Source organism: Trachemys scripta, chromosome 2 (genome assembly GCF_013100865.1).
Source record: "Trachemys scripta elegans isolate TJP31775 chromosome 2, CAS_Tse_1.0, whole genome shotgun sequence".
NCBI lineage: Eukaryota > Metazoa > Chordata > Testudines > Emydidae > Trachemys > Trachemys scripta.
Genome location: NC_048299.1, coordinates 44,250,246 through 44,278,070, shown reverse-complemented (window position 1 = coordinate 44,278,070; position 27,825 = coordinate 44,250,246). Strand labels below are relative to the sequence as shown.

The 27,825-nt window shown below is 42.5% G+C and overlaps 1 protein-coding gene across 1 annotated transcript in view; it reads left to right on the top strand.

Moving 5' to 3' along the window:
• The window catches only part of CDK6 (cyclin dependent kinase 6), a 189,501-nt gene that overhangs the window by 141,195 nt on the left and 20,481 nt on the right, over window positions 1-27,825 (top strand). Inside the window, exon 6 of the mRNA XM_034760443.1 lies at window positions 24,335-24,385. Coding sequence (XP_034616334.1) covers window positions 24,335-24,385 — 51 coding nt within the window. The remainder of the gene's footprint in view (window positions 1-24,334; window positions 24,386-27,825) is intronic.

Genomic DNA, 27,825 nt, shown 5'->3' with positions numbered 1-27,825 from the left:
AGGCAACAATCTAGGGTGGGATTGGGGACTCCTGAGGGATCAAGGCCAGGCAGCAGGCATTGATACTATCCTTGAACACTGCACCTGCCACCTGCTTGAACTTAGCTGACCTGGAAAATTTCCTATTGATCTTTAGGAAACAGAAAAGAAATAGATCTAGTCTGACTTCAAAATAGTCTAACCTGACCTCCACTTTTTAAAAAAGTAATGGTCAGAGGAAAAAAATCATTCCAGCCTGTGACAGGGTGTATGGCTGTATGGCTGCAGAAGTCAGTGGAGAAGGAGTGAACCCTTTCCCTGTGAGCAAAGATGTCTGCCCTGGACTCAAATATTTGAAGGTAATTAGTACATTAACATTCTAATGGGGATGTGCTGTTGGGAGATGAGTCTGATACCAAGAGTCAGGGTCCCAGATTCTGATCTGTGCTTGATGCAGCTCTGGACAGGGGAAGGGCAAAGAAGGTTGTATGCCACATTTGTAGTCCCCTGTATTCTGGTGCTAGTCAGGAACAAGTTTAGTCCCAGCATAAATCACGGCAGCCTGAAGACTGTTCTAATTTACACCCAGCTTGCAAATGGCTGTAAGGAAAACAGCTGCAGTGCAGAAGTTCTCTGATCAGACCCCTTTTTTTCAGTTGCAGGCCCCTAGGCTGAGAGGAGCAGTAACAAGTTCTATGCCACCTAGGGATTCCCCTTATGAAAGGGATTTTCTGGTTGCTTTGCCAAGCAGTGAAAAGCTGCCAGATTGGGGTTCCAGAAACTGGCACATGAACTGCAGGAAGAAGGCTAAAACTGGGAGAATTATACATTGTACTGCACTGCTTCCCTCTCCATAACTTGACGAAAAAGAGCCTCTTTATACATCTTTGGACTTCAGCTGAGGGAAGCCCTGTAGGATTTGTGTTTGATCCTTAATGGAACAAAACATGTATATTTACTTTTTTGTTTTACAAGAAACTTCCACAGAATGTATTTAAACTCCAGATTGGTTGTCAGGATCCTTTCCTGCTTCACACAAACACCCTTGAAAGAAAAGAGAGAGAGACCTGATTTTAACTTTCGCTTACATTGTTAAGCTTCCAGGTGCTTTTCATAGTCAAGTATCTGGTCAGAGAATTTGATCTAGGCCGTTTTTATTGAATTTTCCAGAAAAAAATATAATAATTTCCTACCATTCATCAGCCATAAAAAATGTATGTTATAGCTCAGAAATATATAGAATAAATATGTCTCCTGTTTGCTTCTTTTCCTTGCAAGAGCTTTGCACTGGCACCTCTCCATGTGCGTTCACCAAAGCTCTTAGATGTTCTTTATATTTAAAAAATATCAGTAAATCTGCATCTAGAGAAGTGGAAAAATGAAACAAATCCATAAAGGACCAGGGGATGGCAGGACTTTGACAGCATTTAAGGACAGTTGAGCAAAACATAACAAATCTCTGAAACTTTTTACCACTCTGTAGCAAGTAAATATCTCTCTGAGCCAGAAGAGCTCAAAGTGCCTGGAGAAAGTAATGTGGAATTTGATGCTGTGTAGATATTTATGGCAATATCTTTTTCCACAGGCACTGCACTACTGTTTTGATCCAACTTCTCTCTGGAGTCTGGGACCTTTTCAACCACTGCGCTCATTCTAGTGGTAGGGCCAGTCTTGGGAGTCAATATATGTTTTACCTGATTAACAACTACAGTGTTTGGCCATTAGATATAAGCCCATGGAAGCAGTAAAAAAAGGAGTAAAAAATACTTGTTATTGTAGTAGGTAGAATATTATTCCCCATGCAGATCCTTTCAGTGTCCCAAATCATTAAAATCCATAAGAGGGGAGAAAATCTCATAAGGATCCCAGGCAGCGTTCCTCCCACATAGTCATGCTATGAACTATTTCATAGGATACTGTGCACCCAAACCTGGCAAATCCTTGGGAACCACAGGAGGCTGGGGCCATCCACATGACACATGTACACCCCTCACTCAACCACTGCTCCCCCCTCCTGGCCAGTCTTCTGCTCCGTCCCCTGCATAGACCATAGCTCTAATGTCCTTTGCAGGGTCCACAGGATAGTGCTATGTATGTGCACGTACCCACATACACCCTCATACATATTTCATCCTCAGGGCATGATCCATGCATGAGACTCTGCCGCATGCATACAGCTTAGGGGGAGATGTTTATACCAGGCCAAAAGTATTACCTGCTCTAAGTTAAAAATTAGCAAGTTGTTAGAAACCCCATTGTTCAAATCACGTCAGACCATGTTAAGAAAAGTTCAATTTTTAAGACAATTCAAAGTTATAGTCAAGCTTTTTAGGTCTATATGCCTGTTAAAAATACTACTGTAATGCCCGCAGGTACAGTAGGAACAATACTTCTCGTTGCAGTGTTTTCGGCTGTTTACGGTAGAACACTGCGGTAAGGGTGATAACTCATCCAGTGCTTTTACTATCACGTCTGTTTAGTAGTCAGCTTAGTCTAATAAAACATAATACTTGCAGCTGGCCTTCTGACCCGTTTAGAAAGAAAACTTGTTGAAATAATAGTTTGTCTTCAGTGCAAAGAGTCAGCTGTTGAAAGTCACTGAGGGCATTGTTTCTTGGCACTGATCCTGAGGCAAAGGTGGGTCACAGGCTGTTGTACATCAGGGTGAAGCCAAAATCACCACTTTTAAAAAAATTTCCTTTTATTTATTTTTATATATATATATATATATGTGGCCACCGCCCCTCTTAGGTACTTGTATGGCTTTTATTACCATAGTATCTGAGCAGCTCACGACATCCCAATGAAGTAGGGAAGTGCTATGATCCCATTTTAAAGATGAGGGACTGAGGCATACACAGAGACACTAAGTGACCTGACCAAAGTTGCAAAGGAAATCCGTAGCAAAACAGGGAATTGAACCTGAATCTCCCAAGTCCTGGGCTGAACTCTAACCCTGAATCCACCTTCCTTTCTATGAGCCAGGGAAAGAGAAAGGAAAGATAAGATCATGCCTTCCTCCTCCTGTGGCTGTGGTCTCAGAACCCACATTCCCAGCATCTCAGCTCTGAGGAAGGCACGGCTGATACTGAGGCACTGAGCGACTCTAGGATGTTGGCCCCCAGTGGAGCATGCCCATCGTCTTACTGACCCATGTTCCCAGTAGGCAGGTGGAGTCAGCTCAGTGATAGAGATCCTTTTGTCAGCCTGTTTTTTTTCCAATCTGCTGTCACATTTCTTACTTGTTATATTTGGTGATAACTGTCGCTATTAATGATACAAGGTCTGGTCAAGTACATTCTTTGACAGCATCTTGGTTATCATGACTGAGACTTGGCTTGGGATCTATAAGATTTTGGGCTCCTTGTAGAGGCTAGCCGGGGCTCGTCTCTCTCTGGGGTGGCAGGGAACCACACCGCCTCATTACCTTTCGGAATAGCTCTTGCAGGGAATTAGTCCGGCCACAGGAGTCTTCCTCTACGGCCTTAGTGAAGGTACAAATAAACACAGTGAGCCTAGGCCCTGGGTCAGGGCAGGGAACTGGTAAGTCAGGTGCTCAGGTCACCCAATGTGACACTTTTTTGGATTGGTCGTTAGGCCTGCCTTTCGCAGGGATCTCAGGACTGCGGCTATGTGTTCCAGATGGTCCTCCCACTGGTGGCTGTAGACTATGACGTCACCCAAATACGCCGCTGGATAGTCTTGATGGGGCCATAGAAGGCAATCCATTAGTCATTGGAACGTCGCTGGGGCCCCATGGAGGCTGAAGGGCATCCGGGTAAATTGGTAAAGTCCCATTGCGGTGGCGAACATCTTCTTCTCCTTAGAGATGGGGTCGAGCGGGATCTGCAGTATCCATTACTGAGGTTGAGGGTGGTAATGAAACAGGCCTCCCCTAGGTGACCGAGCAGTTAATCTATACGGGGCATAGGCTATGCATGGAACCTTGAGATCGCGTTGATCTGCCAGAAGTCTATATAGAAGTGCCGTGTTCCATTGGGCTTGGGTACCAAGACCACCGGACTGCGCCACTCACGCAGTGATGGCTCAATGACTCCTAGGGCTAGCATGGCCTGTACTTCCTCTTTGACCTCCTGCCGTATTCGGTGTGGCAGGGGCCTGGTTGACTCCCGGATTACCTTCCCCAGTTCGGTCTGGATGGCATGATGGACCAGGGTCATGTAACCGGGTAGGACCATAAAGGTTCTCCTGAAAGCCTACAGGAGACATTGGGCCTGCTTTTGCTGCTCCTCCGTGAACGTGTCGCCGAACTGGGGGCCTGCGGGGTCCTCTGTCAGGGGCATGCGGGGACCCAACTCTGGTTCCGGTGGATAAGGGTTAATTAATAGGCCCTCCCGTTCTCACCATGGTTTCAATAGATTCACATGATATCGCTGGGTCTTCTTGTGCCAGTCAAGCTGGTGGACCTCATAGGGTCCCTGCCAACGGGCCAGCAGCTTCGATTTGCTCGACAGTAGGAGGAGCAGGACCCGATCACCTGGCTCAAGGCACAGATGCGAGCTTCTTGGTTATAGGTTGTGCCTGGGGTTCCTGCATGGCTTTTAATTTTTCACGTGCTAGTGCTCCGGCCTGAGCGAGGTGCTCCTGGAGCTGGAGAACGTACTTCAGGAGGCTCTGGGTTGAAGACGGAGACTGTTCCCATGTCTCCTGTGTTAAGTCTAATAGGCCCTGTGGGCGGCGGCCATATAGTAGCTCGAATAGGGAAAATTTTGTTAATGACTGGGGTATCTCACGGATCGCCAGCAGTAAGGCCGGGAGTAGCTGGTCCCACCGGCATAGCTCCTTTGTGGGGAACTTGCGCAGCATCTCTTTCAGGGTCCGATTAAATCATTCCACAGTCCGTCAGTCTGTGGGTGGTAGACAGAGGTGCATAACTGTTTAACTCCCAGGAGCTCGCATACCTACTGCAACAGCCGGGAGGTGAAGTTGGTGCCCTGGTCCATTAGGATTTCCCGGGGCAGGCCCACTCGAGTGAAGACCTTCTCTAGTTCGCCAGTGATGGTCCAGACGGTGGTGCTCCGCAATGGCACAGCCTTGGGAAAACGGGTGGCATAATCAATGATGACCAGGACATTCTGGAATCCGCGGCACTTCTCGGGAGCGGGCCCACCAGATCCATGGCCACCCGCTCAAATGGCATCTCTACTATGGGCATGGGAACCAAAGGGGCCTTGGGTACCCGGGGGGGGGCCACTAATTGGCACTCCAGGCAGGAGCTGCAATAGTTCCTCACCTCCTGGTGAACGCCGGGCCAAAATCCGGGCGACGGTCTTTTCATGGCCCAAGTGCCCTGCGGCAGGGATGTTGTGTGCGAGCTTCATTACCGCTCATTGATGGCACCAAGGCACCAGCAGCTGGCAGTGGTTCTCCTGTGAGGGGATCCTGTTCCACCTGGTAAAGACGGTCATGGTATAGCTCAAACCGGGGCCACTGATTTGCATGATGTGGGTCAATCATGGCCCCATCGACAGTGGCTAGTTGTCCGTAGTCCTGACTAAGAGTGGAGTCTGCTCTTTGATTGCAGCAAAAGTCAGTGTTAAGTTGGGGTTCAATAGCTGGCCCAGCTGGGGGGTCCTCGGGTTCCTCGGTCCCTCCCTCGGGGTCTGGGGTCTCCTCCTCCAGTTGGGCCTCAGTGCAGTCTCCTTCCAGCACAGGGGTCAAGCGGAGGATCTCCTCGAACACCGCCCATTCTCGCCCCAGAATCACCGGGTAGGCTAGTTGAGGAGCCAGGCCAACGACCAGGTGGGGGTCGGACGGGGCCCCAAGGTCTGTCGGATTAGCGTCTGGCCACAGGCCGAATTGATCAGAGCCAGGGTTGGTTGGTCCACGACAATTACCAGAACCGTGGTCTTGGGGACCTTTGGCAGCCGGACCAGGGTCTCTCCTGCACAGACATGGCCGAAGCTGCAGTCCATCTCAGTGCAGTCACGCTGTAAGTGTCCATATTTCCCGCATAAAAGCAGGGCCCGAGTTCCGGGCAACCACCCTGGGTGGAGGCTCCCATCGGGCTCCTGGGGGGACTCCGCTGGGTCCTCAGGACACTTGGCACAGGGGTTGCGGTTCCTTGTTGAGGTGGGAGTTCGGGGCATCTAGCCCGAAGCCTCAAGTGAGCCTCTTACCAACGGGGGAGACTCTGCACTTTGGTCTGAGCGCCCCCTTTCTTTTCGGGGTTGGGGCACTCTGGTCCTGGGAGGGGTGGGCTCTGGTAGCTGGCCCCACCGGCGCTTCGGCTGCGAACAAGTTTTCCATAAAAGCAACGGTGGTGGCTAGCGTCGCTGGCCGATGGCGGAGCACCCAGGCCCTTCCTCGTGCCGGGAGGATGTGTACAAATTGTTCTAAAATAATTTTTGTTCCGTGACCTCATCCGCGGTCCTCCTCTCTGGCTGTAGCCACTGCTTGCATGCTTCCTTCAGCTCTTGGGCCACCAACCGGGGTCTGGTGCTGGTGGGGTAGTTCTGGCTCTGGAACCGCTGCCAAAAGGTTTCCGAGCTGACGTCCAAGGCATCCAGAATCGCTGCCTTTACCTGGTTATAGTCCCGTGCATCCTCCGTAGACAGCCCTCTGTACGCTGTTTGGGCTGTCCTGGTTAAGTACAGGGCCAAGAGAATGGCCCATTAGTCAGGGGCCCAACCTGCAACCAGTGCTACTCTTTCAAAAGCTACCAAAAAGGCTTCGGGGTCGTCATTGGGTCCCATCTTGGTCAGCCGCAGTGGTGCGGGGTGATCTGGCCGCGTCTCCCAGCTGGGGCTCTGCAGGACGCGGCAGTGCCGTCGCCAGCTGCTGCAGGCATTGCTGCTGTTGTTCCTGGCTCTGAACCCCCAGGTCCCAAATCAGCTGCTGGATGAGCTGCTGCTGGAGCTGGGCCACCTGCTGCCGCTCCTGGCTCTCAGTCAGGAGCTTGATAAGTTTGTTCATATCCAGGGCTCTTTTTGGGGTACGTTCCCCCCCAGACCTCTTCTCACAGGGGTCGAGGGATGGTGCCCACATTTTCCACCACATGTAGAGAGGCTAGCTGGGGCTCGTCTCTCTCCGGGGTGGCAGGGAACCACACTGCCTCACTATCTTTCGGAATAGCTCTTGCGGGGAGTTTTTCCGGCCGCGGGAGTCTTCCTCTATGGCCTTAGTGAAGGTACAAATAAACACAATGAGCCCAGGCCCTAGGTCAGGGCGGAGCACTGGTGAGTCAGGCGCTCAGGCCCTCAGGCAGGGGCTGAGCAACAATGTATATAAACAGTAGGCCCAGGCCCTAGGTTCCAAAGGGCCAAACCCTTCTACCTACTAATTCTGCCTTGACCTTACATCCCAGCGAACCCCACTGAAGTCTCTCACACAGAGACATGTATGGACAGACGGTCACAAATAAGAGAGAGCTGTATTGATTTTTCTTTCATAATCTATTTCACCTTGAAATTGAGATCAATCAGTCTATCTATGGGGTCGCCCCTCTGCCTAACAGTAGTAGAATTTGTGGTTTTGCAGGTCAGTTTCCCCCAGAGGAGAAATCAGAAATGTGGAGTATTTTCACAGTATCTCTTGTTTGTTTACACTATATACATGTGGAACAGAGATGGTCACAAACAGCACGCAGCTATCCTCATTTTCAGGAATCTCAGCCCAAACACCAATGCTTAATTCCCAGGAAGCAATCCTGCACCAAGAGTTGACTATAGTTAGAAAGATTAAGGCAGAGAGGTTTACTGCTTGCAACAGCTCCCCAAAAAAGAAACTGAAATACAGAAATAACAACAATACAGCCTTTCTTCAGAGTGTACACTGCTTGCACACTCAGAATTTGCAGGGCTATGTTTAACAGCCTCATCTGGTAACTCCCAGAATAACAGTATATTAATACAGGACTGATGATTATCAGTTCTCTGCATGCCGGTGCTAGCCCATTGGAGGCCCTAAGCAGGAATATTTGGGGGGGCCCCCAACACGCACAACACATACTAATAATTAATAGGGGGCCCCCTGGAGCTGCTTGGGGCTCTAAATGCTTAAGTCTGCTTATGCCTAGCGTCAGCTCTGGTTCTCTGACCCAGCCAAACCCCCAGGGACACTGTAATCACTAAAGAAAGTTTTAGAAAAGAAACAAAGCTAAACTATTGTGTGTGGTCCCAGGAAGCTGGGATTGTAGAGTCCTCCTCTCCTTCCTCTCTGCTTGCCCCCTTTATCGAATGATGGAAGTTTTGTTATATTAGGGCCTTCAGGGCCTCGGACACTGCACAGGATTTTGACCCTCTATTATAAAACATAGGAAGCTTTTTTTGTGGATTAAAATTGAACTACAGGCAGTAGGTTTATGTTATGACTCAGTTTCCTTAGAATTGAAGAAGATGGTTAAAAATAAAGTTCTCACTATTATTGGCTACATTACATGTGTTGATTATAAACAACTGAGCAACTTTAAATGACTTTTTGTTTCCAAATGATTTGAGTTCACTCAGCGCATAAAGAAGTAGGTGGAGCAAGTCTTTACAGTAACATTGACTTTTTTGGTGTTCAGTTAGGCCCCTTTGGCAGTGTTGAATAGTACTCTGATGCTGTAAGAATGCAGACATACAAGCATGACCATAGAATCACTAAGCCTGATAGAGTATCTGCATAAAGCCTCTGAATAGCATACTTGCCATCCAAAGGCAGAGGTGCTGTTTCTTCTGTGATCAGGACTCATATTTTATCAGTCACCATTTTAAAGGGATACTGTGAACCTGGAATTAAAGAAACTGACTAATAGTTAAATAACGCCACTTTGTCATAGAGCACTTTTGAAACAGCATGTGAAAAAAAAATTGTAATGCCTTCTTCTTTTAAGGGTTTTTCTGCTGCCCTCCTGGTGAGTGCCTCCCTTCCTCTTTTTCAAAAGAGAAATTTGGGGCTGAGAGCAGCCAACCAAACATGTTCAAGCCTGGTCCAGTGGTTAGGGTCCTAGCCTAGAATTTGGGAGACCAGAGTTTAAGTCCCTATGTTGGCAAGTCACTTAGCCTCTCTGTACCTAAGTCCCCCATGTGTAAAATGGGGATAATAGCACATTTCTATCTCACAGGGGTGTTGTGAGGATAAATACATTAATGATTGTGAGGTGCTCAGATACGATGGTGATGAGTACCATATAAGTAGCTCAGACAGAAATGTGCATGCTATGATATGAACCATAATGCCAAAAGTTAATGAAATTTTGCCATTGACTTACCAGGAACAAGGACTGGGCGCAGCCTATGGTAGGATGCGAGGTGGACAGGGCAAAATATGGCCCAAAGTAATGAAGCACACTGCATGTCACCATTAAAAAACAAGTGAAACAAACTACTTGTTTTGTGATGTGGCATTTATGTATATACTGTGTTTCAGAAGTGGAGATTGCATTACAACCATAGCTCTGTGAGCAGTAGCTGCATCAGGAATTCCTTATACTGATTTTTTTTTCTTTTTAAAATAAAATCTTACTTTTTTTTGTCTTTGTTTTGGCCAGGAACCAATGGAAAAGGATAATTTAATGAAAAATCACTAATGGATGAATGAGTTTAATAATGGTAGTGCTTCCTATATAAGATACTCTATAGTATAGTGCTGCCATATGTCAATGTGTGTCTGTGTGAGTATTCCTGCCTGTGTAGTCTGAGTAACAGAAGTGAACACTAGAACAAATGCGTCTAGTTTAAATTCTAATAGACCTTTGAAAACTATATCAGTTTTCATTATTATCATTGCTGTAAAAACTTACCAACCTTTAATAAGCATCTTAATTTTGTCTGCAGGTGTTTATTAATTCACAGTAAGCCAGGACAGCTGCTACAAATTAAAATATTTTTTTCACACCATCCATCTAATTCACTTTCATGTCTTTTGAGATTCAGTCTCCACAGCTGGAGAAAAAGTATAAGTTGAAATTTCACCTCTACTCATGTAATAATTTGCTATTTAGTGCTGAAACTATATTCTGCTGCCTTTCTTGTCTGAAGGGTGCTAATCCCCTTTAAGAAATTCTTTTCTGATCAGGAGTCTTTTATTACAGTCAGTTTTTGGTTTTGTTTTACTTAGCCTGTTTCAGATACAAAACTGTGAAGGAAACTTTGTGCAGTAGGTGCCACTGAAGATCACCCAACCCAAGCCATTTGGTGCTGACAATTGTGTTTCCCAGCCATGTAATGTTTTCTTTCAGAACAAATTCCTTTTCCCCAGGATTCAGCCCTTTTCGGTTTTGTAAACCTGTTTTCTTTCTACTTGAGGTATCCTTTCAAATTTGGGAGTTTGACCTTTTTCAGTAGTGTGAATATCCTATCTCTTAGGTCTCAAACGTCACCGCTAGAGCAACTCGCAGATTCCCACCTTATCCCAATATTACAAATGACAGGTGACTTTTCCCAAATTTTTTCATAGTATGTCCTATGGTTCATTTATTCCTAACGCTACCCAGCTCCAGAATTTCCAAAAATGCCATGACAACATTTTAATCAAATTGATGTGCTCTGTTTTATGATGTAATGTGCAATTATGGAACTAGGGAACTACTGTGTATCAGTTGTCCCTTCCTGTAATTTTTAAGTTGGGTATTTATCTTGTAAGTTCTTTTGGAAAGATACCTTTTCTGCTTAGCTGTCTGAAGCTCCTAGCACAGAGTTGGCAAGATATGAATCATAATATTTTAATAATAAAGCTAGAGGATGAGCTTGGATGTTCATTTGCCAGGCACCTGTCTTATGCTGAGATCACCGATTTATAATATTTCCATTCGGTTTCACTAACTTGCCTCTGTCTTGGTTTAGAAAGACTGCAGGTAGGTAACAGTTAATTTCCTTCATGCTATCATTAGTGTGTGCAAAGACTTTCAGCTGATACAGCTATGAGTAGGCTGTTATGTATTTGGTTAAGGAGAGTTTATTCCATGAGAAACTGACCTAATGGCACTAAATCTTCCCCGTCTAAAAGTTTCCCATCACAGCAATCTGATTAGAAATATTTTAAATTGGTGAGGCCAGAATTGGATTTAAATTAATGCCTCAAACTTGAAAAGCCATTATATATCCCTTTTCAGAGTAGCAGCCGTGTTAGTCTGTATCAGCAAAAAGAACAGGAGTACTTGTGGCACCTTAGAGATTAACAAATTTATTTGAGCATAAGCTTTCATGGGCTACAGCCCACTTCATCGAATACATAGAATGGAACATACAGTAAGAAGATATTTATACATACAGAGAACATGAAAAGGTGGAAGTACCCATACCAACTGTAAGAGGCTAATTAATTAAGAGAAGCTATTATCAGCAGGGGAGAAAAACTTTTGAAGTGATAATCAAGATGGCCCATTTCAGACAGTTGACACGAAGGTGTGAGGATACTTTAACATGGGGAAATAGATTCAATTAGTGTAATGACCGAGTCATTCCCAGTCTCTGTTCAAACCTAAGTTAATGGTATCTAGTTTGCATATTAATTCAAGTTAAGCAGCTTCTCGTTCAGCAGGATTTAAAAAAAAATCTCAGGACAAAGTCCATATTAATAACTGATACTTAGACGAAAAAATGTAGTTACCATTAACTGATGAGCTTTCAGGGCTTTATCTTGGCATTGAAAAAGCAGTCATGAACCCACAATAAATTAACCATCATTCTCTACCTCTGAAATTGTGATTTGATTGGCTTTGCCCAGTGGGATTTTGTACAAGTTAAAGGAGTAGATATTTCATGTTCAAGACACATTTATTGTTCCAGTTGGAATAGCTGGTGTAGCACCAGAAACACAGTTAAAGACTAAATCATGTATGGTACCTGACAAGAACTGTCCCTAAGCCTGAGCTTGGCCTTTTGTTGACATAAAGGACATGTTACACTGCAGCTGGGCGCCTGCTTCCCAGCATGGGTGGACAGACACATGCTAGCTCCACTCAAGCTAGTGCACTAAAAATAGCAGTATGGCCACAACAGCATAGGCAGCAGCTCAGGCTAGCAGCCTGGGTACCTACCCAGAGGGTCATGTGTGACTGTACTCGGATGGGTGGCTTGAGCCCATTGCCCATACTGCCATGGCCACACTGTTATTTTTAGCATACTAGTTCAAGCAGAGCTAGGGCATGTCTGTCTACTTGCACACTCCCAGCTGCAGAATACATTTACCCAGAGACTTTTTAAAAATATATCATCAAAGATCACTGAGAACACTATCACTTTAATCCCATTTTTACACAACCAGGTGTGAATCAAATGTGCAATGTGTAATTTTGAATCTTGTCTGCTAGATCCATTATTTTAGAAATAAATTATGGTTGTGGAGAGCCGTGGGACTGTAAAGAGTGGGGAACACCTCCAGCGCTGGAGTGCTATGGGGGAGGGCCTTACAGCTGTTCAAGGTATGCTTGGGGAACATGCTGTACAGTGGATCTTACTACTGCACACATTTAAAAAGGTCTAGCCAGTGCTTTCACAGCACAAGTGCTTGACAGTTTCTTGATGGATGGAAGTCTGCGAAACAGGGCCTAAACTCATGACTAAACTCATCACATACCGCTTGGGGCAGGGTTGCTTCACACAGTACTGGCCTCCTTACACTTCTGCTTAGCACTTTGCAGACAAATTTTGACTGTCTCCTGTGTGGGTAAATTGGAAGGAAGGAACTCTGTGTTCTCTCCCTGCTCTAAGCTATTCACCTTAATTTAAGTAATATCTTTAAAACTTTAAATTGCAGATGTGCAAGAACTACAAAGAGGCATAACAGCTTTAGAGGGCACAAATCAAAAAAGGATATAAAATACATATATGAGCAAGAAAAGAATATAAAAAAGCTAAATTAGTGTTCGCAGGAAGAGTTGGATTAAATCATATGTGTCATATCAGTAGCTCTGTTTGATGCATTTGAGTGACACAAAAATGCAGACGCCTACAGTTTAGATGCACATTCAGACTTGAAACTGCTGGCTCATAATAGGTAAATGTAATTTGAATCAGTGTTTGTAGAGAGGTGGGGGAATGACACTCATGTAGTTAATCACATTGTTGGGGAAAACTTTTAGTGCAAACTAGGGGTAAAGCTTCTGCAGAGACCATGCATTATTTTACCCTTTCCCATTTTCCCAAGTCAATTGTGTATGCACTTCCAGAACTTGGTTCAAAAATTGGGGCAGTTTTCAAAATGCCATAGTTTTGTCATGCTCACTGAGTTGAAATAATCACTCCAAAAGCCCTGGTGAAATAAACCTACAAATCTTCTGGAGAAGCAGATGTCCACAGATAAGAAAACGGTGACGTTTGTGATTAGGGAATAAGTGAAGGACGTTCAACCTATCAAGGCTCGTCCATTTAAAAAAAATAAGAATGTTAAAAGATGAATGTTAAAGTAACTCCGCTTCAGGAACAGATGAGAACTACCTAGGTTAGAGAGTACTCTGAGAGCAAATAAATTCTGCACTCATCTTGCTCATAATTTTTGTCAGGCATACTCTTCGCTCACCTTTAAAATACAGTCCTTTTTTTCTTTCTCACTTCACTCACCCCATAGGCTTATGGGGCTTGATCCCATACCCTTTAAAGTCAATGTTAAAGCTCCCTTTGACTTCAGTGGTGCAGTCTCAAGCACATAGCCACCTTCATTCAACTTTGAGGGTATCTAGAATTTTGAAGTATGATACATGAGTGAAAAACACCAACCAACTGTTGTTAGCACCCATGACAAATTCTCCCCTTGCCCACTCCTAAAGGCAACCTGAAAAAGAGATGTTTTTTCCATTTAAAATCTCTCTTCTGCTCTTTACTGTATTTTTACTTACTGATTGAATCTAAATGGGAGAATATCATTAGTTTATTTATACATTGTACTTCTGTTCACTTTCCTTTTTAAGTCACCACTCAAAGGGAACATGTATTTCCATTACTTCCATCTCCACATTTCTCATGATTAATGCATTATTAACCTTTACAATTCTGGCCTTATCCAGGTGGCCAGCCTCTGTGTTCAAAGCATTCATCTGAAAGTTCACCATCTCTGGATAATGGAAATAGTGGTGGCAGAAGCTTTGCAAACCTTTCATAATGAAACTCAAACCAAGGAAAGCTCACATGATTTCTAATTTTGTTACTAACCAATAGGATTGCCTCTCTGTTTCCATGGGTTGTCTGTACCTACAAGTATCATGCTCCATCTTGATGTCAGTAGTCTTCTGGGGAGCCAATGGCCTCCAGACTCATTTCTAGCAGTTTGGGGTCTCTTCTATGCTAGCCTATGTAGGTTTTTATACGGTGCACATCACCAGAGTATCTCAGCACTTCTCTGTTTTGTGCTCCTGGAATATCACTGAACATCTAGCTAGCTCATTCCTCCACTATCTTCCATTTTGGGGGTAGATGCCCCACCAGAACACAGAGAGCATCTTCAGGAAAGTGTGCTGGCTTCCCAATTCAGGCAGAATTCCTGTGGGCTTCTGTGAGAGTTGCTTGCGCACACATCTAGGGCCTGGATTTTGGTCCTTATTTTTTCAATTAATTTATTTCATTTTAAATATGAACTGGGGGTAAAATTAAGACCTGAAAATCTGCAGCAACTTTTTCAGAAACAAGCCACTGCACTTTCACCTAGCAAGTGGTTGCAGGTCAACTCCAGAAGTTCACACTTGTGAGAATCTCTAGCTCTTCCAACACTTTGGGCCTCGTTCTGTTTTCTCACAGGTTTAATATTGATGTAATTCCAATGATCTCAGTGAGATAACTCCTGATTTATACCACTATAAGTGGGATTGGAATCAGGCCCAATGCTATTTCACTTAAAGAAGGGTACATATTGGTAAAGTATTTTGTGTTGGCGTTAAAGACCAAACTGAGAAAGTCAAGATGTCAGGCCGGTGTCTCTCAAATGGTAGTTTGGCTGTCACCAGTGCTTACATTTGTAATGAAAGAGGTACTGAGGCTTAAGCAATTAAGAGCCAGGGCTCAAGCAATTTTTTTACTTTAATAATTGACACAGCAAGCCCAGAGGTGCCAGGATTAAACCCTGGCACAAATTAAGGACTGGCTGTCACCCAGCATATACCTAACCCATGTCGAAGTCAGCTTTCTTTATCTATGAGGAGGAGACTGTATGTTCCTTAGAACACCTGCGTAACTTGTGATCAAGCGTAATAAGTTGTATATGAAGTAAGTCCTTTCCATGCTGTGTCTTGTACTCACCCACACAGAGATATTATTAAAGGGAGAGGAGAGGGAGAAGTACCAAAAATATTACGTTTAAAATGAGAACTCAGAATTGCACAACAGCTGAGGCAAGTCACTTGTGACTGGAAGTGGGTAACTGTCCAGAGCATGCAAAGCTTTCAGCTGTGGCCTGATTTCAGAATGTAGTTCTTACACTGCTTTGCAGTTATATTACTGATCAGAGGCTGCAAGAATCTTCCTCCTTAAAATATGTATATTTTCCCTCGTACCGTGCTTGAGTTTCTCTTTTCACATCTGCAGTATAAATGCCTTTGTGGAATCCATAGAAGAGGGAGAAGAACATGGGGTGGAGAGAAAGGCCTGGAGAGGGTCCCTTCTGTGCATGGGTCTCTGAGGGACATTCAGGTTCAAGTGCTTTTCAGTCATTTCAGATGGCTTTTGATTTAGTTCTAGGTCTGATTTGTGTTCAAATTCTAAAATGAAAATATTTCCTTCTTAACAAACTACTAATAATCTGACAAAAATGAGTATTTTCCAGCTACTCACATTTTTAGGCATGCAGCAATTCTCCAAAAAGGGCCAAATTTTTGGAGTTTAATGTACACACCCTACACGAGGAGCTGCAGGCGGCCGTGCAAATGTAAACAAACTGTCTGGCGACCCGACGATAGCTTGCCCTGATGGGCCGCGTGTGGGCCGCAGATTGCCCACCACTGCCCTACACACACCCACATCATATATCATTTGGATGCTTATTTTATGTACCTTTAGATGAGGTATGATGTGAAGCTGTCAAGTGGTGCTGTAAGCATGTTGGTGAGGTGAAACAAAGGAACCCAAAATGAGAAAGTGTCATTTTTTGCACAGTCCCAGAAACACTGGAACATGACTACGACTACAGTTTATGTTAATTTCAGCACCGTAATGTGGTGCTTATTAGTCAAAGTTACCAAATGACAATGTAGTAAAGGGGTTTTTATTGGTTTTGCATGGGCAAGAATATTTTTTTCAGAAATTATTAAGCTGTTTAGCATACAGCAAAAATGACAAATATCAACATTTTGCAACATACTAACATCAAATGTTTTCACACTGCATTTCTTTAAATGTCAAAATATCTCATACAGTTGTCAACCTTCCAGGATTGTCGTGGAGCCCCCAGGAATTAAAGATCATGTGGCGAAACCTGCAGGAATACGTCCCACCAAACTTGGCAACCTTACTCACAAATGATTATAATAGTTTTCAATATTTTCAATTTAAATTTGATGACCAAATCAGTCTCACACTGAAGGTTCTACATCAGTAGTAGTAGATTGCATGCCCACAGTTCGTACTGTGTGGTAGGTAGATATAAATGTATGTGAATTCCTAATGCATCTCCTTTTGTAAGCTTTTGTATGTACAATATTGCCTTTATTTTGCCTGGCAAAAGTTTTTAATTTGTAACTGCTCAGGCATTACATGAAATATTCTAGAAACTAGCCTTTTAATTCAGTGACATTTATATACAGGTCGGTATTAGTGTTAGAGATGACAATACACAGCTTCGTATTATGAATATGCAAAAGCTTTCAGAGAAAGAAGTGGCCTGACAAGAAGTCGTGAAGACAAAGTCCACAAACAAGTCCTTGCCTCTGCAATGAAGAGGGATGATGAGTATGTTACAGCTCTTACCAGTCATATCATCAACCATATGACAAACAATTTGACCCTGTATCACATCCAGAGGTGCTTATCAACATATCTACTGTATAGCATGTAACATCAGATGTACAAGAGTATCTACTGAAAATAGCAGATGCTGGTGAAGAACAAGTGCAGAGATTTGTGAGAAGTGTGCTTGATTCTAATGGGACAGGTAGCTTTTTCAGGCATGTCAAGAAATCTGGCATCAAAACATTTGCCAAGAAGACCAAATTTAAAGAGGGATAATCACAGCAGCTATCAGTCCAAAAATTGTTTTCTGCACAGCCCTGTCCTTAGCAAAGATACAGAAATGATGTTCTCCACAGAGAACTGTGTACATTCAAGGCAATGAAGACTGTGGCTACCCACGCACTCTTGACAGAGATAATGATGAACAAGATGACAATAATGATGTTGACTAGAAATGTCACCAGCATTATTACATTTCAATGATACCTGTACAAAGTTATTAGATTTTGTTTTACCCTTTAGATTGTTGTTGTGATGCTTTGGGGTCACAAAGAAATCCAACTTTCTGTCTTTAAATAATACATAGAGTCATTAAACTAACAGAAATGAATGGAAATATTTCAAAGTGGTCATGTTAATGTGTTGATGGTGTCATTGTTTATCCCTGTTTCTATGGTAATAGCACCACTTGACAGCGCAACATCATAGCTCACCTTAAAGTAGATATAATAAGCTTTCAAATGGTGTGTGTGTGTGTAGAGAGGGTATATTAAGTCAACAAGTAAGTGATGTCTGCCACTCGCCTATTTGTAAGATGAAAAGAAACACCCACCGTTTAAATATATCTCTGAATTACAGTTTCTGTAGCTGGGCAGATTTCCCAGGAGATTCAGGATCCCTTGGCAAATGTTTCTTGATCTTTCCTTTCTTTCTTTGCAGTCATCTTATCTCCCTCAAACACACATACAGGCTCCTAAATGGCTAAACCTACCTCCACAACCCTACTGGGAGAACTAAGTTCCCAAATCCCCAGTCCTACCCTCATGGACCTCCTCTTTTGGGCTGTATCCCTTTCATTTACATATCTCTCTCTCCACTATGTCATGTCACCCTATTTCCTCTGGACTTCTTCTTTTTAATTCCTCTTCTGTCATCCAGTCATCCACTATCAGTTCTGAACTTGCTGCTCTTCTTCCCAACACTTCCTCATGCTTCGTCATCAGCCCTTATCCACCCTACATGCCTGAGAACACAAAGATCACCTGAGACTGGAGATGTACAGTCTTTTATGCTCACCGTGCTCTTATGATTTTAGGGAGCATCTGTATGACTTAACTTTTCAAAGATTACATTCCACAGCTAGATTTTGGCCCCAAGAAATGTGTGTAGATTTGCAGTATACTCAGTCAATAATTAGGAAACAATCTCCATAGATTTTTGTAGAGATGAAGATTGTGATAGGTGCTCAGCTACTGAGTAGTCACCATGCTGTACTAACAATGACAGAATCCAGATATCAGCCTTTGGAAGTTAATTCTCTTGCATCTCATGTATCTGGCTCCTGGCCCAGTTTTGTAGGCAGTTGTGTTGGCGGTTCTAGAGCTACCCCTGTGGCTCTGTAATGTGTTTGGATTAGAAATGGAATGCCTTGACTACTTTTTTCTCCTTGATCCTATTTTTCTTATACATCTTTTTATATCTGTTTTATTCAAAGGTTAACACCTCAAAGTCAGAAATGGAGAAGTGATTTCCAGTCAGATAAACTAGTTTAAATGCATTGGCTCCTAATGCGTGGTACTCAAGATCAGTCATTGCCAAGGAGCATATAAAAATCTCCTTTGCTTTCTCTATGCAGGTGGTTTTATTATTACAGGGAAAACAAGTATTTTCCTCAAGTCTATAAAGCAGTATAGTCTAAAGTCTAGAAGCAATCCAGCCTGTATACACTTAGACCACATTTATCTCTGGGGTGCAACTCCATGATTTTGTATGCACTCCTTGTGACATGTTAATGGAGTTAGACCAGAGATGAATTTGGCCACAGGAGATTTTCTTATGATATGTTTACACTTTAATTTTCACTGAGCAGCAGCTGATATAAAGAGCAGCATGTACACAACAAAGGTCGCAACCTTTAGAGAGCAGGTATCCATCTCAGATGGACAAAGTGTTCAATGAAAGTGAACAAAATGTGTGACTTTGTGAGCTTTGGAAAAGCAAACAAGAGCATAGAGTTGGTGAATGGTGAAATCTTTCTTGCTATTAGACTTCTGTAAGGTGTTTGAGTTAATACAGCATGACATTTTGATTAAAAAAACTAGAACGATACAAAATTAATATGGCACACATCAAATGGATTAAAAACTGGCTGATAGGTCTCAAAATGTAATAGTAAACAGGGAATCATCACTGAGTGTGTTTCTAGTGGGGTCCTGCAGGGACTGGTTCTTTGCCCTACACTATTTAACATTTTTAGCAATGACCTGAGAAAAAACATAAAATCATCACTGATGAAGTTTGCAGATGACACAAAAATTGGGGGAGTGGTAAATAATGAAGAGTACAGGTCACTGATTCAGAGTGATCTAGATCCCTGGGTAAAATGAGCACAAGCAAACAATATGCATCTTAATAAGGTTAAATGTAAATCTATGCATCTAAGAACAAAGAATGTAGTTCTTACTTATACGATGGGGGACGCTATCCTGGGAAGCAGTGACTGAAAAAGATTTGGGGGTTGTGGTGGACAGAGAGCTGAACATGAGCTCCCAGTGAGATGGTGTGGCCAAAAGGGCGAACATGATCCTGGGATGCACAAACAAGGGAATCTTTAGTAGGAGTAGAGGTGTTATTTTACCTCTAGAACACTGTTTCCAGTTCTGGTGTCCTCAGTTCAAGAAGGATGTTGATAAATTGGAGAGGAATCAGAGAATAGCCACAAGAATGATTAAAGGATTAGAAAACATGCCTTACAGTGATAGACTCAAGGAGCAAAATCTATTTATCTTAACAAAGAGAAGGTAAAAAAGGTGACTTGATCACAGTTTATGAGTATCAACATGAGGAACAAACATTTGATAATGGGCTCTTCAATGTAACAGAGAAAGGTATAATACAATCCAATGGATGGAAGTTGAAGCTAGACAAATTCAGACTGGAAATAAGGTGTCAGTTTTTAACAGTGAGGGTAATTACTTATTGGAACAATTTACTGGGGGTCATGGTGATTCTCCGTCACTGACAGTTTTTAAATCAAGACTAGGTGTTTTTAAAAAAAGATCTGCTCAAAGAAATTTGTCAGGGAAGTTCTAGGGCCTGTGTTACACAGTCAGGCTAGATGATCCTACTGGTCCCTTGTGACCTTGGAATCTATGATCAGTTCCTTTCTGCCAGGGAAATATCAGTGTAAATATTTTTGATCTGTACACACACATTACATTTTTGTATTTGTGTTGTTTTCCACTGTTAGTTTATATTATAACTTCTATTTATATTTCTGTGTGTATTTATCTTTCTTTTGGCTTGCTCTGTTAAGAAGGTAAATAGATTTGCCCTGAGAAAAAAGCCATATTGCAAACTCCTATAGCTCATATCCGCTTAATAGGGCATCAGCACATTCTGTACTTCAATGCCAAATCCTGAGATTCTTATTCAATTTTCACTCAGTCCTTGACTTCACTGGGACCTCGCTCCACTAAGACTGAGTCAAAACTGAGTGTCTCCTATTCCTCTCCACATCCACATACTGAGGAGAGCCTGCTCCCACAGTAAAAAGGAGTCCAACTCCGTGGCATGCTTCCCCTGCACCCAGCAGATGCCACACACGGGACTTTGTGACATTCCAGCTCCAAAGAGTTGGAGAGGGAGTGGGGGAGCCACTGGAGATGCTCTGGATTGTCCCCAAATCAACCTGCCCATCAAAACAAAACATGGAGAACACTGCCGAAGTTGAGATATCCTGAGGCTGTGCAAATATAAACTTCTGCCTTGTCTGCACTGTAGAACATGGCCCTTCCCCCTGCCTTTTAGATATGTTCTGAATGGGGACCTCCCACAAGCATTGCTCCTGCAGTAACCAGTGTCAGTGGGAACTGGTAGGGTCCAGGGGGAAGGGGGGAATAATGGAGGCCAGAGGTGTCCAGGTGGATAGCCCTTGCCTCCTATGGATCCCTATCTGCACAGAACTCTTAGAGGTTCCATGAGTTCAGAGGATGGAACTCTGCTACAGGTTGCAAACCCAGTCCCTTGCCATTGCCCCACAAAAGAGCAAGTAGGAAACTCCGTAAACTGAACCATCCCCCCGAGTTTAACTTGTTTTACACAGACTACCATCACATAAAGGAGACTGTATCTCTGAGTTAAGGACTTCTGGATTCAGTTCATATAAAATAAATAAACCCTGGGGAGTAAGTCAAGTGAAAGATACAAGAAACAGGGGATGAAATTTGATTTTTCCTGTGGCTGCTGGAGTATACTCCAGACTCAGCAGTACTGGGAGTGCTGACATCCACCTTTAAGAAAAGAATTAAAAAACAATTGCTTGAGATGAGAGTTCCCATATAAGGTGCACTGGATTTGCACATACAGTCTGTGCTGGCACACCACTACTACAGAGTAAATGGTGCCAAAATGTGAGACAGCAGGTCTTCATGTGCCTGCAGATTAAATGAATGTACTTCCCCAGTCATGTGTACAGGGAGTATTGAGCTATCAGCCCAAATTCATGAGGCAAATTCATCCCATTGGTGTTGCCCAATGCTGGCACCCTGTTGAAGTCATGACTCTGGGATGGATAAGAGTTTGAAAGATGAATGAATTAATTCTTCTTTGTGGTGGAATATCAGAGTGTTCTGGAAGGTCACGTTGTGTTCTATGGTTACACTCTCAAAAGAATTTAAATTCTTGCTTCAGCTCTTACTAAATCCAAGGGAGCAGCAGCTATGGGAAAAGTCGTTCTTAAAAATCCCAAGAATCATACTTGTTTTGGCATGACACTGCCTAAGGTGATTTGAGAACAAGACTGAATTTGCCAAGTTTTCACATTAACACAAGGTTGAGAATACATTTTAAAACATTGGATCTGCTTTACTTTTGCTTGGATGGAACGTTTTGAATGCGTACATTTCTTTAACTTAAAGGGGCCTGCTCTATAATGCTTTGAGCCAGAGGAAAATCCACAGCGTGATGGAGGAGGTTGAAGCACGTTAGCAGTTCCAAATGGTCACTTAAAAATTACCTGAAGTTGTCAAAATGAACAGAGGCATGAAGGACCTGCTGCCTCCCCTGACTTCTGTGGAATTATGGATGCTCAAACACTTCCGCAAATCAGGCCCATAACTGACCGCAGATTAGTTGTTCATATCTGTTTGGAGTCATGTTTTCTTTTCCTTAGAAGCTGATACGGTGAAATGACATAAAGCAGGAAAGGCTAAAATGAGTAAAGATCCAATGTAAACGGAAGCAATCTTATTAAAAAGAGGCCAAAATTAATCAACAAACAGTGGTGTACATGTGCAAAACAACACGTACCATTACTTATTATTTATTTCAGACCCACTGTCCTAAATGTGCACAATGCTTCACAGTCAACAAAAAGGCAGTTTAAACTTGGAATAGTACAGCTGCAGGGGTAACTGGGTCAGATTCTTCTCTCAATTTCCTTCCCCAAAACAGCTGAGTCTAAGCTGATGTGCAAACATGAGGGAGTAGAATGCACATATAGTACAGGAAAGATGACCTGCACATTTTACAGTCATTCCTTTGCTATTGTTTTTCTGGGTGTCACAGACTTCTTTCAGGACATTTTGTGTGGTCAGTCGTTTTAGAGGAGAGATGTTACGGTTCTTGGGTCTGTCACATATGTGAGGACGTATAAGGCTAGATTGTGTAATTGATCCACAACCCTAAATTAGACAGTGACATGGAGCTGCATTGCCCCAGTGAGAGCTCTAAGAAGTACTGTGCCTTCAGTCTTTCCAGGAATTAACTGGTAGGCAGGGAGAAACATGCCTTTTAAACCATCCTTAGGACTATGCAGACTACTCCCATTTCTGTGCCTGTGGTTTGGGGAGGAGGAAGGATATGGCCAAGTGTCCCTTTATCTCCTAATGCAGATGGGAGTTCTTCTCTGGCAAACTGAAACCATTAAATGGTTGGTATCTCACTGACTGGTAGCACTGTGAGGGAGTTCAGTCAGGGGACAGAAAAGCAATACGTTGGGCAAGTGAAGGGGAAGGAGAACTGGTCATGGGGAAAACTCAATCATGTGCTGCTACTGAAGGCACCAGAATATGCATCGTTTATAAAGTCTCTGTGTTTCAGTTAAAGTGCTACCCTGTGTTGTGTCATGGTAACTGCAACTGTGAGCTTACAACATGCATTGCATTCTGGGAGTTAAGAGTTCTGAAGGGGGAGGCAACCTGGCTGTTAGCTGACAACAGTAAAATCTCATTTCTTGCAATCTGCCTACAGTGTGCTTCTTTGACTACTCCCACTATATCCCTTTTATAGCTGCGCCAAAGTGCTACACTACCTTACACAGTTACCAGCGGCCTGCTCACCATAGAAAGATCTATAAATTCCTAGTGGACAGGACCCTAAATTATCCGGGATTTACTAATCTGTTTTAAATCTCTTTAGAATTTTAAGCATAAACATAGGTACAGATCACACCCTTATTGTGCTGTGGGGACAGGTAGCTAATATATCACGCAAATGTTTGTTACATCTCTTACTGTACGGTCGCTTTCACATTGCTTTTAGTAAATGGACCATTAGAGGGGGATGATATTTTGCAAATTACAATAACAGAAGAACAAAAACTGTAATTGCACTTTAAAAGGACATGGTATATATCACTAGTTTTCAAAGTGAGTATTTTTTTAGTCACTGTTGTTTCTAACAACCCTTTGAAGGCTTGGATTATTAATTTATTTCCTACATGTATCTTTATTTATGCAGCAGAAGCTTTCCTCTCTTTCAAGGTAAATTCTGCACTGTTTTACATCCCATGATTTACAGATTCGTGTAACCCCATTGTCTTCTATTTGAACCCCAGAGCTTAGGGATTCATTTTTAATAGAATACACAAGGGATTTGATTTCTAAAACATATCATTAGTAATCAGTCTTTTATTTTATTAAAATGCATTGCATGACTCTCTCTAAACAGCACTTTGAATGTGGCCTACATAATTATTGTGGATAACATTGTTTCATCAACCAGTGGTTTGATTTACTCTTATGCTGATAGCTTAAAAAAGGATAGGAAATAAAGTTATTTTACTCATGTTAAAGGATGCAATTATTTCTCAAATGTAACATGTCTGTATGTGTGCCTGATCCATTAACTTAAAGTCTTGTTACCAATCCACGGAGAAACCTTGAAAAGTGCAGTTACAGACTGGATAAAAACATGAAGGGGTAACAACCGAGCATTCAGCAAAATAACAGGTTTTTGGTTTGTTTTGGAAACTTTCAGTGACAAGTACAAGTTCACTTTAGTTAAAGAAAGCTTACTCTATTTCTTTATTCTTTCAGGCCACTTTTTCGTGGAAATTCAGATGTTGATCAGCTAGGAAAAATCTTCGAGTAAGTACTCATTTGCTGCATTATGTCAGTGGCAGTTTAGCTTGAAACACTTTAAAGTTTCTTTGCCATGTTTTTTACGGAGTAAAACGACTTGAACAAAGTATTCCTAGAACATATTTCCTATTGCTGTTGCACTGCAATATAATATTTCCGTGTATTCTCTGTCAAAGAGGGAGGAGGAAAGTGCGTGGAATATAGTTTTATAGAAATAACAATCATCATCAAGAAGATGATAGACTTCTGGGGGATTTTTTCTAATCTTTTAAATGTATGGTTCATGCACCATTCACACATTTTCTTAAAAGTTAGAGCATTCAAGAAAGAATCATCTTACAAAGCCAAATAAAGTTTTAGCTATTCAATATTTTGTTCATTTGTGAATTTCAAAAAAATGTAATCAGAATCTCTCAAAAATGTTCATTATTAAGTGGAAATGTTAATATTGATCAACAACTTCTGTGGAAAGGAATATTTTAGCTTCACTGTATATCCAATGAAGATTATTAAGAAACCATATTTTGGTGATAAAGGAGGCTATGAAAACATAAAAAGTATTGAGATTAAATGGATGCTATCTTAGAGATGGGATACTGTAATTTATTTTAAAAGCATCTTACAACTCTGTATTGCAGTTCCTCTTCAGACAAACTCTGAACTTTTAAAAGTAGAATTACTCCCCCCTCCAAAGTATGTTTTTGAATAAAAATTCTCCATTTTAAAGTCATTGATACAGAGAAGTGAGAAAAATATCAATCACCTCTCTGTTGTTTTAGATTAAAATACCTTCACAGTAAGGAATGTTTCTGACGGTGTCCTGGAAAATGCCATGTAAATTTGAGGCCCAATATAAATGTTTTATAATAATATTTGAGTGGTTATGACCACCAGACACGCATATGGCTGTTCCCACTCCTGCACAGAAAGAGGGCTCATTCACCTCTGTAGCTGTCCTCCGTTTCCTATGGAGAGAGTTCCAGGCATCCAGTTGGAGGGAGAGGCCAAGATGAGTAGTAATAGTAGGCAGGGAGGAGCAGGGGGGAGGAGGGCGGGGGGGGGACCACTGTCCCCCCTTACAGCCCTGCAGAAATTCCAGAGAGAAGATGATAAAGCTTCAAAGGAAAGCGCTACTTTAGTAGGTCAAATAATGAATTTGTCTCTCTAATAATTTTTCCAGCTCTCAAATTATAACACATCCATTTCTGAAGATTTTCATAATTTAAAATGAGGTTCCCAAATTGCAGGTCTTGATTTTCATTCAGTTGACTTCCCTTTCCTGCATACCATACCAGTGTATGTGACTCACTAGTGTGGTTAATTTGCCATGCCCGTGAATAGTCCTTCCTGTACAATCCAAAAACAATCAGTCATCGCCTGTTTGCTTTTTCTAGTTCTGGCAAAGTTATCCCTTTGATTAATTTATATTCTGCTGTATTAAACAAGGAATGTTTTGATATATGCAGCATATTTTAATAACGTAAAGAGCGTGGTTGTGATTTTTTTTTTAAAGATCCTAAATTGTTTGACATTTCAGGAAAAACCCCCAAAACAAATGAGTTGAAATAGGATTAAAAACATAGCAGCCAACAGCAGCCTCCTCCAATGAACTATCTATCCCTCCCTAGTGGGTGAGATTACCTGTATGGAAAAGAATTCAACCATTAATCAGGAAGAAAAAAATACTGTGCCAATTTTAGGAGAGAGCAGAAATTCTCTATTACACACTGCACTTAAAGAGAAAATCTGCCTTGCCTCTTTTGTGTAATTATCCTTCAATATTTCAAATGCCTCCTTCTTGCTTTTTTATGTCAGATAGTGTTTATTTTCTGTTTTCACAGCTGGAGACCCCCAACATTTAGGCATAGGCCTTGCCTTTATGAGGGAGCTGTTGCCTGCTATGGTAGTGAGTCATTCTCTAGGCTAATTTGGATAACGTTGTTTTAGGATTTTCCTACATTCTGGACTGACATTTTTTCAGATAATTGGACCTTGCTCCACCTGTGCAGCCTTTATTTACATTAGTTGGAGTTCTCCACAAAGACTGAGGATAGATCCTTAGGAGATGGCCCATAACCCTCCCCTCCTTTCCCCATGCCAACATCAATATACAGTATATGCTCACAGATTTAAGGCCAGATGCCAGGGTGTCCTGAACATACTCAACTCCTGTTGCAGTCACTGGGAACGGAAAGTGCTCAGCCTCTCTCAGGATCAGGTCTGAACTCGGACCTTTGGGTTCTCCCATAATCTATCAATATTTACTGCTACTATTGTACTGTTGGTATGGCGAGAGGATAAAATAGCTTCCTCCAATATGCTCCAGAATCTCGGTCACCCAAATGGTAGCGCAACCTGCTAGGGCTGCTAGGCAGACGCTGATGTATTAAACAATTTCCAAATGCTTTGTAGGATCTGTAAACATCCACTTGAAAAAAATCCAACTCCCATTTTTGTACTTTTTTTTTTTTTTTTTTTTTTAATGCTACCCCTTACGCCTGGAACCAGCCCCCCTTTCCTGGGCACCAGGCAGCCTCCTCACTTCTTGCCGCTAACTTGCAACTACTAGCATCCACTCTGGTCTGTTTGTGTTCTCACTCCCAATCATATTCTCCATAAAAGAAAAATCAGAACTAACTAGACACATTTGAAAGAAAACGAACGTGTATATTTAATTACCATTTAAAAACTCCTCCTCCCCCCTCATCGGACACTGCCCATTGTGTTATATCTGATGTGGACTCAGGTCTTCATCACTTATGCACATGCGTGTATTCACTGGGTTCAATGAGACTAGCACATATGTAATGATACCCACATGGCTAAGCATTTGCAGGATCGGAGTCTTAAACTGCAAGACCCTCGGGGCAGGACTTGTCATCTTATAAGTAAAGCTCCCTGCATGTCAGTGGTGACCTATAAATAGATAATAACAATCAAGTTTAACTTTTCAAAGAGATCTAATTCCCCCTTTGGCAAGAGCTTAGCAGTCTGTGGATACTAGGGTGACCAGATAGAAAAATGTGAAAAATCGGGATGGGAGGTGGGGGGTAATAGGCACCTATATAAGAAAAAGCCCCAAATATTGGGACTGTCCCTATAAAATCGGGACATCTGATCACCCTAGTGGATACTGCGGGGAAATAGCTACAAGAATTAAGTGGTGGTGCACTCCTGACCGCACTGCTGTTTTTTAGTACATGATATTAGTTTGTTGAGGTACCTTAAATACTAAGGGCCAAATTCTGCTCTCATACCTGTAGAAATCTGAAGTAATTCCATTGATTTGAATGGAGTAACTCAGGATTTATAAGTTTCAGAGTAACAGCCGTGTTAGTCTGTATCCGCAAAAAGAAGAACAGGAGTACTTGTGGCACCTTAGAGACTAACAAATTTATTAGAGCATAAGCTTTCGTGGACTACAGCCCACTTCTTCGGATGCATAT